Source organism: Anguilla rostrata, chromosome 9 (genome assembly GCF_018555375.3).
Source record: "Anguilla rostrata isolate EN2019 chromosome 9, ASM1855537v3, whole genome shotgun sequence".
Classification (NCBI taxonomy): domain Eukaryota; kingdom Metazoa; phylum Chordata; class Actinopteri; order Anguilliformes; family Anguillidae; genus Anguilla; species Anguilla rostrata.
In genome coordinates, this window is record NC_057941.1 from 48,311,068 (window position 1) to 48,322,296 (window position 11,229).

Consider the following 11,229-nt stretch of genomic DNA (forward strand, 5'->3'; position numbering starts at 1 on the left):
TGTCTACATGTAAAAGACCTTGTTTTATTTATTAAAAAACCACCAGCAGGAAATGTGCAAACATGTATTGTCATTTGCAGTTTACAGTTTTATCTTAGCAAATATAACTTAAAATGGCTTTGCCTATAATCTTAATCTACTTATACATCTTATAAGTTTCCTTTTTTCCGCATTAGTTTACCAAAATGGAAAATCTTGCATCATAGTTTTTGTTTGGTTTACAAGTCAACTAGAATAATACAAGTACATGCAAAAAAAGTGTTTAAAATAAGGTGATGCAAATGGAGATGAGGCAAAACTGACAACACATCTTCATACCCACAATACACTGTTTCTTTGGAAATTAGCCATTTGTAAAGAAGGACAGAAAACATGTCACCCAGTTTAATCCATTGGTTTATTTGACCACGTCATAACAACTCCAGCCCGCAACGGACAAAGTTGATCTCTCGGGCACTTTAAGCAGAAATCCATTCATTGGCATTAGATTTGAACAATAGTGATACTTTTTTCCCCCTTCTTCTTTCCCCAGACTAGACACCAAATGAAAATAAAAATAGGAAACAAATCTCTTTCTGCAATTGCAAACCAAAGTATAAAAAGTATCGTCTTCTCTTTTTCTCTCTCTCTCTCTCTCTCTGGCGGGATGCTCATCGCACGGGAGGTCTTTCAGTGCGCGGTGCTGAAAGGGCGCGCGCGTGTGTGTGTGTGTGTGTGAGCGTGTTGTGCGAGAAGAAGAAATTACGTTCGAGACAGGCCTCTGTTATCCAAGTCTTTCACCTGCGGGAGACGGGAGAGGAAGTCAGCGCTGAACACGACACGGACAAATAACCTCAAACGGACAGAGTGCAGTGAGTTCACTCCTGACTGCGCACCAGTGGTTTTCAAATTACGATATTTAATATTTCCACACCCTGGCAGAAGTGGATAGGATGGTGCGATGCCTAAGACTTCTGTTGTTGCGGTGGATGAACTGTGATTGAATTGCTATTCTGAGCCACCCACAACGCTCTGAGTCAGCCAATGCACCCGAGGCCACTGGACCTGAAGAAATCCCGGTGTTTTTGTAGTCTTTATAGGACAACTCTAACCCCCTCATGTCATTCTTTTTTCAAGTAAAACAGTGAAGAATTACAATACAGAAGTTCTTATTGAGACTCATGGGTTTACTACTTCCTGGAAAAGTGGGCGGCGCTTGGCTTGCTAACCAGACATTAGTATATGGAGCTTGCAAAAGGAAAATAACTAGCACGTACCATCACTCTTAGGTCAGAGATGCAGTTACAAATGACTCATGAATGAATCCTCATGGGATTTGTGCTCTGTAAGTGTTAGCGTGTGGTTGGATGGCGGTAACAGACATGTGTACCTTGTATATCCTGACCAGCCAGTGCTCTGTGAGTGTTAGTGTGTGGTTTCAAGGTGGTAAAGGTCTGGTGTACCTTGTAGCCATCCTGACTAGCCAGTGCTCCGTGTTAGCATCTAGTTTGATTATGGTAGAGGATTGTGTACCTTGTATATCCTGACCAGCCAGTGCTCTGTGGTGTAGGCCTCCTCCAGCACGTCCAGCTCAAAGTCCTTGTTGCCGATCTCGGCGTTCCTCACCCTGTCGTAACCAGGGGGGCGCTCTGGGAGACAGATGAGACATCGGGGTCAGAATGAGCCACGTGGCGTAAGGTCAAATAGCCTTATTGGGTCATTTCAGCAGCATCTGGCATAGTAATATCAATACACACATACCCAGCCAGTTAGACTACACACAGATTTACCTTCAGCTCATTTAGTGCACCACCCTGTTCTTTAAGTGTATGCAGTATAAAGGTCACAACCCCCCCACACACACACATACACACACAAGTCAATACTGACACGACTCCAGGATGCAGTACATTCATGCTCAACAGCCAGGATGACCACATATGGTCCACGACTCCGGGACCATATATGGTCATCCCGGCTGTAGAGCACTGAACTACTCCTCTTTAATGGAGCTGGGCTGAAAGGCACCGGGCTCCAACTTTTGGGCTGCGCTCCGGAAGGGGCGGGGCTACTCACTGGCCTCGGTGTAGACCTGGCCGAAGCGGTAGTAGCACATCTTGTACATCAGGCAGTTGAGCAGGACGGGCGAGCCCTCGCGGTCCACGCGGAACTCTCCGGTAGGCGTGTAGTAGTCGTGCTCCTTGATGTGCCGCCCGGTGTCCGTGCTCCCGCCGATGCGCACCATCCACAGGAACTTGTTAATGTCTGCGAGACGGAGGTCGCGCACAGCAACGTGTACGGTGTTAATTAAACTCTGACAGAGCACGGGAGACACCCATGAGCTCCCACGGCCTTATGGGATATCTTCACAATGGAGGCATATCACAGTGCTCCAGTTCTCATATAATTTCATTACATTAATTAACTGCAGCTACATAATCAGATTTAGATCAACGCAGAGCTCTATGCCTTCTACCTTCACGCACAGGAGAGAAAGAGTAAAATCTGTTGCACCAAAACAAGAAGACTTTTTGTGGCACTGCACACAAAGCAAATGTCAGTTATTTTTCCAGAGGTGAAAAATCTGGTTTGACAGGTCTTATGAATAATTTACAATTGTTTACACGCATGCCACGTGCACACGTAACAGCAGGTGCCAGGTACATCGTGTTTCTTTTTAATTTACTGACGTACCGTCCGACGAATACCCCGTCAGCCCACCGAAGATCACCAGCACGTAGCTGACGTCCAGCTCCCGCATGATCTCATAGGCTCGTTCCTCAGTGGAGGCCATGGCCTGTAGGGGGCGACAAATCCCCCTCAGTATAATGGCAGTTGGCCCTCAGGGGGACGGTGCTAACGAGGTACGGCTCAGAGGACCGCTGACCTGGCCCACGCGGGAGATGTGAGTGTTGTTCCACGTGTTGTTGTCCACCAGGATGGTCCGGTTGGCCATGGCCGTTATCTGGTACCCGTAATCCCACCACGACATCACTTTGGCGTCCTGGAAACCGAGCGGAGAAAGGGGAGGCGACAAATCACGGTCAAGGAAACGTTCGATAGCCGAGGAAAAGGGGTGACGGCAACTTTCAACATCGACAAAAACTTGCAAGAGACAGTAAGCAGTGTTGCACAAAGACAGCTTTGAGCATAGTTCTGTGTTGTTAGCCGAACAATATGTTCAAGTGGACTTAGAATTAAGATTTAAGATTAAATTTAATTTAGAATAAAGAGAAATGTACGATACGCAAATTGACTGTGCTGAATGACTTCCAGCTGAAATAACTTGAGCTGCGTTCTGATTGGTCGAGAGGCAATTGCCCGTCCCGCTCACCTCGGGGGTGTTGTGTCGCAGCCAGTAGTAGGCCTCCCGGAAGTCGTCGAAGATGATGCGGCTGCCGTCGCCCCCGCGGGCAGAGAGCACGATGGAGGGGGAGGAGTAGGCCTCGCTGGTCACCCAGGTGGAGTGGAAGGTGTAGGTGATGAGGAAGAAGGCCATGACCAGGATCATCCCGCTGGCCACCTGCGGACGCACGGTCATGAGCCGTCAGGACTTATCACCGTCATGACATATTGCTCTCATGACATATTACCGTCAGGACGTATCACCGTCACGGCATATTACCATCATGACATATTACCGTCACGCTTTCCATGAAATCTGAAATCACTTCAGACCTCAGGAATAACCAGGTGAGGCGAGCTAAGTATCACTACATCTACTAATTTCTCCACTATCTTTGCTTCTATTAGGCCCTTTCTTTGTGCATACCAGCGTTCAAGCTTGACTATCTTTTGCAGTTCTGGAGAGCAATTTTAAGTTCCTGAAAAGGCTCATGTGTTTCGAAAACATCAACATGATGTGCTAGATACTTCAATAGCATTGATAATCAGTGCTGAATAAGAACTGAACTGGTCAGACCCATTGTTTCCTAGGCTGGGGGCACGTTCGTGCGGTAAAGGGCACCTCACCTCGTTCTTGATGGGGTACGTGGAGTCCTGCTGCTTCTTGGTCTTCTTGTCGGGCCGGCTGATGTCCAGGTTCTTCATGTAGGTGGTGAGCACCTGGGACACGCCGATGCCCGACAGGATGCACATGACCGGGGCCAGCACCAGCATCAGACGCACCTGCGCGGGGGGGGACCCGTGATGTCACTCGTGTCGCCGCGACGACCGCCAGCGTACCACGCTACAATACACTATCTATAGCCACCACAATATACTGAACTTCATACTTTATTCAATGGGTATCAATTCTGAAACAGTTGTGAAATGGACAGTTACACCTGTCTACTACTTGACTCAAACCTAATAATACATGTAAAAATGAAGACAGCCACCCTTCCTTCTTAACTGTGATAAGTAGGTTGCCTTGATGCCGAACCGCTGGAATAAATGACCCAGTACGCCTGAAACTACAGCAGTTTTTCCAGTGGCTACTGTAGCCTGCAGTAGCCTTACCATGACGGCAGAGAAGTACATGCTGGTGACTCCGTACATGATGATGAAGATCCTGGCATCGGACAGGTTGTTGAAGCAGTAGTACAGCCCCACTGTGGAGAGAAAGAGACGCGTGAGCCAGAATGGCCGCTTCCCGCAGCACAGTTACCGCACAGCGCAGTGACGTGTGGCTTCTTACCGGGAAACATGAAGACCAGCAGCTGCAGGTCGAAGTAGTAGGAGGACCAGGTGGTGGGCTGGTGCTCGGACACGGAGGCGATGATGGGGATGTTGTTCTTGGCGTAGGAGGGGTCCAGCAGGGAGTAGAAGCGCCCCGTCCAGGGAGAGATTTTACCTGCGAACCGTACCCAAGTCACAGAGAGGCCATTCAACAATGCCGAGAGAAAGCATTAGCCACGAAGGAGGGGAAAGGCCAAGTCACTGGGAACTTCATAGATCTCAAGTTCCCAAAATCCAAATGGGGGGAGGAACTGCTGGTACAAAAATACATTTTTTATACCAGTTCCACAATCTAAAATGCTTAAAAACCAGTAGGCCAGCCTTCACAACTGAAAACTTCACGTCTGAAAATGATGTCTTACCACTTCAATTTTAACTTTAATATTAAATTGTCAAATGAGGTACAAACTCAAAAGGAAGGAAGGGTTTGCAAGGCCCAGAGAGAGAGAGACAGAGCAGTAAAATCCCCATCTTAGTGAAAGGGCGCCACCTACCGGTCAGCATGAGAACTGTGCCCACAGAGAGCAGGGCGAAGCCAACCAGGGAGATGACGCTCTTGAAGAGGACCTCGAACTGCTGGGCGTTGAGCTTGCTCCGCAGGTAGTCCACGAAGGCGTGGATCTGGCACAGGCCGAAGACGCCGAAGGCCGCCATATGCTCCGAGGACTGCACCGGCTGCCATGGTAACGGGAGAGGGAGGGGGGTATGGTCAGGTTACCGTGTGATTTGCATTCAGCGGCTAAAGAAACACTCGTCGGGGGTTAATGATGTCATTTCAGGCTAGCGGGCTATTCTGGGACAACCGCCACGCGTTGAGTGTGTCAACAATCCGAAAGCAATCAATCCAGGACCAAAACATGCAGCCACATATTCCCACATCTTTAATCAAGAGAGCACGCTTGCACAGCTAATTTCATGAAAAAAAAAAAATATATATATATATACTGGGGGTTGAGCCAAGATCCACGCTTCACTGCTAAGCCAAAGTAATTTCTCCATTTAATCAGCACCCAAGAGGTGTGTGTTGCGCTCATACATTTTAAAAGGTGATCTCAGGCAGCAAAATGGCTAGCGCCACTGTCTTTCTGCCGCACTGCATGATGGGACCTGCACTCACCTGGAACCCCACGAAGGAGATCTGCATGGAGAGCATGGTGCCCAGGCAGTAGACGGTGCAGTACGCCACGTAGATCCGGTGCGAGAACCGCCCCGTCAGCATCAGCACCAGCACGTGCAGCGGGATCAGGTTAATGAGGAACACGTAGCCGCCCCAGGAGGACACCTGCCAGTGCGCATTCCGATTGGACGATGGGAGGGACAGAACAGAGGACAGTGTTAAACCTGCCGTATCATTGGCCACTTTCTCAGACCAGTCATTTATGCATTTAACATTGTTCTACATCACTGCATCAACAGCAATAAAAGGTTTTCATATATATATATATATATATATATATATATATATATATATATCAAAGTATTTAACAAAGTTTTTATGTACATGTTTTCATAGCAAATTAACTGTACCGTACTTTTGTAATCAGTAATATTGTTGCCCAAGAAGAAAGGATGTATACAGTAACTGGTGTCAATGTAACATTCAAAAGCACACAATGCTGACACAAAATACATGACCCAGAATTTGTTACATTCAGAAGATACCAGTGAACCACATGAATGCAGAATAACACTTCTGCAGCTCAGAATCATTCTTACTAGCAGCCCCTGCAGGCAGGAGATCACCATTAAAGCCAACTGTGCGTCCAACAACATTAAACAATATCAATCAAAACTACTAAAAGTATCAGTCAGTTTTTCCCCGACGCACGCGATTTTGTATGACTGCGTGTGGTTGGTTATAGTCCCGCACCAGTTCTACACCCATCGCTTAGCCCTGAACTCACCATGTAGAAGTAGGCCAGGGCACAAATAGAGGACCAGTAAATGGAGCCCGTCTTCACTGCTTTGATCCACATGTAGTAAGTCAGCAGCATGCAGAAGATGGCGATCCCTGAAACACAGGACACGGGAGAATGAGGGCCAACAAACAAGGAACGGTGCGGAACGCCCCTTTTCCGGAACGTTCCGTGATGGGAGGAGCCGCAAATTGCCGGTGCTCGTACCTTCGTTGTCGTAGGAACCGGCAACGGAACGGGATATGTACCCGGGAACCACGGCGATCATGGCCGCGGCCAGGAGCCCGGCGCCGGCATCCTGGAGGACAAGGACATTTATTTGTTCATAACAACACTATCTCAGAGCTCGTCCATTATGACCTGAAAGAGAAAACTGACCCCAGTTTCTAAGTCAGTGTTCTAGAATCCCACTGCTTTCAGTTACCAGTAGTGATTGTTACATCAGCATTAGAATGTTCAGGCTGAGAGCATTCTAATCACTAGTGATCACATTAGTGATCTAACATTTAAAGCAGGCCTGCCCAACCCTGTTCCTGGAGATAAACCGTCCTGACGGTTTTCAATTCAACCATAATTTGACACACCTGACTGTACTAATTAGCAGCTCATCGAGATCTCTAGTTGTTGAATGAGGTGTGCTTTGTTAGGGTTAGAGTGAAATCCTACAAGACAGTAGATCTCTAGGAACTGGGTTGGGCAGCCCAGCCTTAAAGGGTTAAAAACCCCCCTCAGGGCCTGACCTGCTATACATTTAATGAGAGCATGACAACAGGCAGCAGGAAGTAGCCTGTAAGACTCATCGGGAGGTGAGCTGTGCCGAGCATATGCCGAGCTGTGCCGCACCTTCAGCTCCTTGGTGAAGTGGTAGGTGACGATTGCGGTGAAGGAGGAGAAGAGGGGTGCCAGGAAGACGCAGACATTGCGGATGTCGATGGTGATGTGGAAGAAGTGCAACACGTGGTAGAGCAGGGCCGAGGTGATCATCAGGCCTGGAGGGCAAAGGGGGGAGGAGTCAGCTTCAATATGCTAAAGCTAACGCTAACACACCAGCTCCAACACAGGCCTGGAGCAACACCTGTTCTTAACTCAGACTGACTCAATTTTTGTATCTTAGTCACAAAAACGGATTTACAAGGCAACTTTAGTGAGTGCCGAGCACTACTACAAAACACTGAACAAACGTTGGTGCAGATAAAATTAAGACGTGCATACAACTTTGAAAAGGACTAATGCTGGTTGAATACAGGCCACAGGTTACATGACAGACAGCTCAAAAAATTTCAGACTGCAAAGCAAGTCAGCACTGGCACACTCAAGGCAGTCATCTCAAAGTCTCACCCCTACGCCAGAACTTACAATCTCACAAAACTAGCCGCTGCATTCATTCCTAATGAATCAGCTTCAATGTGCTCGCTAACCAAGAGTCAAGGCCAACCCATGAAGGAGGAGTTAGCTGCAGCACTCTTTCACAAAAAACTGTTAGCTCACAATTTCCTGAATAATCGCCAATGCTCTCTCACAGACTCACACCTCAATCTCTCACGCCCAGCTCGAACTCTCACAGACACACAGCTCAATCTCTCAAATTCAGTATCAACACTCTCTCACAGACACACCTTAATCACACACAGTTCCAACATCCCCTCACAAACACACACTTCAATCTCTTAAACTCAGTTCCAACACTCACCCAGTTAAACACACATCAATATCCCACACTTCACTCTAACTCTCACACACAGTGCAGTCATACAGTCAGCCATGTGCACTTCTGCACATGGAAACACTTCCTAGCGAATACCATTTGCAGTCTGTACATGCCCATAAAACAAACCCACACAGTTATACAGCACAGTTTCCTCCAGCACTCTCCTACACTAGATATAGCTCCAATACACCCACACAACAATAGAACAATTAGGTCTGGCATAAAGCTGTAACACACTCCACTCCAACCCTCCAGTGCTTTGCAGTACCAGAGCAGCAACTCTTCCCTAAAACTGCAGCTCTATCAAAGAGATACAGTATAAAACACCAACATGCAATCATAATTGAACTAACGTTCCAACAGAGAAGAGAACGGGGTGTCATTGTACCCCATTGTGGGCAGAGCTATGGTGCACTGCCAATCAATTACCCGTTTTAACCAATCCATCGGCAGTACTCTCCAAATCAACTGGTCACTGAACATATTAGAGATCCAGCCATTTTGAGGTTCATGAAACCTCACTGTCCCATTGCACAATGTGTTCCTACATCTTATCTCAATGGAAGAGGTTCATCCCACTGGTCAACAGAACAATGCATATCATAGACTAAAAAAATAATGTACTGGATTATTCAACTCTCTTGTGTCCTTGGTGATGCCAAGCAGACTGTGTCCATGGAAACCTGAGAATTCAGGACGTGTAGCCAGTTTAATTCATACCAGGGTAAATTGTGCCACCAATGATCCTGCCCAGAGGGTACCATGCCCGGTCGTCAAACCAGTTATGGAATTTGTAGAAGCCCTCTTCTGCCAAAAAACGGGTTGTCCGGTAGTTGAAATACCTAAGAGTGAAAGGGGAAAAAATGAACAAAAATACTCGGCCTATTTCAACATCCTCTGAGTCTATTTCACTGACATTTCCCTTTTTATTCACCACGTTAAGACTATGTTAAAATAAGTGAGGACTGGCTCTAACAATAAAAAGTCTCTTAAAAACACACATACACATGCACGCATGCAAGCACAGAAAAGAAAAAGAAGGAAAGCTTACGGATCAAACTCGTGGATAACACTCTCGAACCTCAGCACTGAGAACAGCCTGGTGGAGAAGGCTATTGACGCAGGGGGAAAAAAAGAACATTTCATTCCATCTCCCTGGCACAGAGTTTACACCACTCAAATTGTTTACACCACTCAAAGCTAACATGGAGACATGCAAATTACAAACAGAAAAATACAATAAGGTCTCAGACACTCAAGTCACACGTTAATACAATGACAATATGTGGGGAGTCCATGTCGTGTAACCGGTCCTGACTGAACAGAGGCGGGGTCACACTCACAGAGGATGGCAGCCATGGAGAGGATGAGCAACTTGAGCAGCGTGTCCTGCTTCTCGTAGGACAGCCGCAAAAAGCCCAGCTTGGTCATCTTTGCGAGGGGGGGAGGGAGGACCAACCTTAGATACCTTCAGAAAAAAAGGACCACAGACACACAGCTGCGTCACCATAGCAACCAAGACTACTCAAATTCAGTACAGACAGTGGGCCGGTTAAAGCATAACTGCAGGGCAGTTTGCCCTGTGTGTGTGTGTGCGCGTCTGTGTGTGTGTGTGTGCATATGTGTGTGGTAGTGTGTGTGTGGTGGGGGGAATAGGTGTTTCTAATGAAGTCCTGTGTGGAACCATCTTGCTGAAGCCGTCAGCATCATCATCGTGTTTCTTCATTCATGAAATGGCACCATGCTCAAGAACAAGTTAGCTAGTACAATTTCACTGTGCATAAGCCGTGGTTTAAAACGAGGCTAACACGCTTCCTGAGTCCATAAGCACCATATACTGACGTGGACTTCCGGTCTTATTCGTACGTTAGGTGAATGTTTTCCACTTTTAGCTTTGTTGTAGAAACAAATGGAATCGACGTCACTGTATCAGTGCAAACGTAATTAGCTAGTTGGTCAAGTACAAATTATTTGGCAGGGTAACTGACAAACGTTAGAATGAACCGCGCTACACCAAAAACGAGTCGCTGACGTGCAAGTATCATTGAGTTGAGACTAAACACATGACCTTAAGGTGACGGGATCAAGTTCAAGTCACCGCAGTCAATCGAGATGCAAATCGAACGCGAAGAAAATCAGGAAAGAGTTCCTATTTAAATGTTACTGGAGAGTCAACGTTAGCTAGGGAAGCAGCGCTCAAAACCTAACTGGAAATGTGACTGATGTCATAGAAGTCTACGTAGGCAACATAACTACCTCACTATGTTTTTAGACAGTTTTACGGAACCTGGAAGGCTACAAACATCGTTATCTACACCCCAGTCAACATTTGCTTATTGCCTCCAATAAACATTATCTAGCTATGTAATAGTTACTGCTAACGTTACTACTAGCCAACGTTAGCTGACAAGATGCTGGTCTAGACAGTCAACAAGAAGCCTCTAGCATCTGCTGACAATAACCAATGTTCGAGCAACAGTATCACAGATTTTGCACATCTATGTTCAAGTGGTTTCTAGAGGTAGAAACAATGAAAGTTGCCTAGTTTTCTGAATTACCTTCTTTCATTCGCGACTCTCACCCACTTCTCTTCTGCTTACAAGCACACTTTTCCACACACAAACGGTGGAGCGCTTTCAGCCCCGCCCGACCGAACCACAGCAGGTGCTTATTGGCTACACGCTTTCTTTCAGGTCCCTGTGCCTTTTCTTATTCGTTGAAGGGTCGTCAATCTAAATTCGACCAGGCGTGTCTCAAAGGTTAAGTCAAGTTTCTCATGGCGATTAGGAATGACGTGTCCATAGCACCGAACGTTGAATTGACAGATTGCATTAAAATGGGATTTATACCATTGAACAGGTACTATACTGACTGGACACATAGTTCATTTTACAAATGTGCAAATTAACCCGTATATGCAAAACGTTTCTCTGTTATTTTGGTTCC

At 46.7% G+C, this 11,229-nt stretch overlaps 1 protein-coding gene across 1 annotated transcript; it reads right to left on the minus strand.

Annotated features, from left to right (window-relative positions):
- Nucleotides 1-378: 378 nt before the first annotated feature.
- Nucleotides 379-10,999, minus strand: stt3a (STT3 oligosaccharyltransferase complex catalytic subunit A). The gene is made up of 18 exons (XM_064352566.1): nucleotides 10,842-10,999; nucleotides 9,627-9,751; nucleotides 9,335-9,395; nucleotides 9,004-9,125; nucleotides 7,419-7,564; nucleotides 6,783-6,873; nucleotides 6,564-6,670; nucleotides 5,777-5,941; nucleotides 5,154-5,334; nucleotides 4,619-4,774; nucleotides 4,441-4,532; nucleotides 3,952-4,107; nucleotides 3,314-3,502; nucleotides 2,867-2,983; nucleotides 2,674-2,776; nucleotides 2,056-2,244; nucleotides 1,513-1,628; nucleotides 379-780 (listed from the first exon to the last, which is right to left on the minus strand). The coding sequence occupies exons 2-18, from the start codon at nucleotides 9,712-9,714 to the stop codon at nucleotides 742-744; spliced, it is 2,118 nt and encodes a 705-aa protein (XP_064208636.1). The 5' UTR covers nucleotides 9,715-9,751; nucleotides 10,842-10,999; the 3' UTR covers nucleotides 379-741.
- Between the last annotated feature and the right edge of the window lie 230 nt (nucleotides 11,000-11,229).

Bases quoted from the DNA above. Each gene is read 5' to 3' on its own strand.
- stt3a (XM_064352566.1), bottom strand. From the start codon at position 9,714: ATGACCAAGCTGGGCTTTTTGCGGCTGTCCTACGAGAAGCAGGACACG. The intron at 7,565-9,003 runs GTATGAATTAAA...TTTGCCCTCCAG, and splicing joins TGGTGGCACAATTTACCCTG to GCCTGATGATCACCTCGGCC. The intron at 2,777-2,866 runs GTCAGCGGTCCT...CGCCCCCTACAG, and splicing joins ACATCTCCCGCGTGGGCCAG to GCCATGGCCTCCACTGAGGA.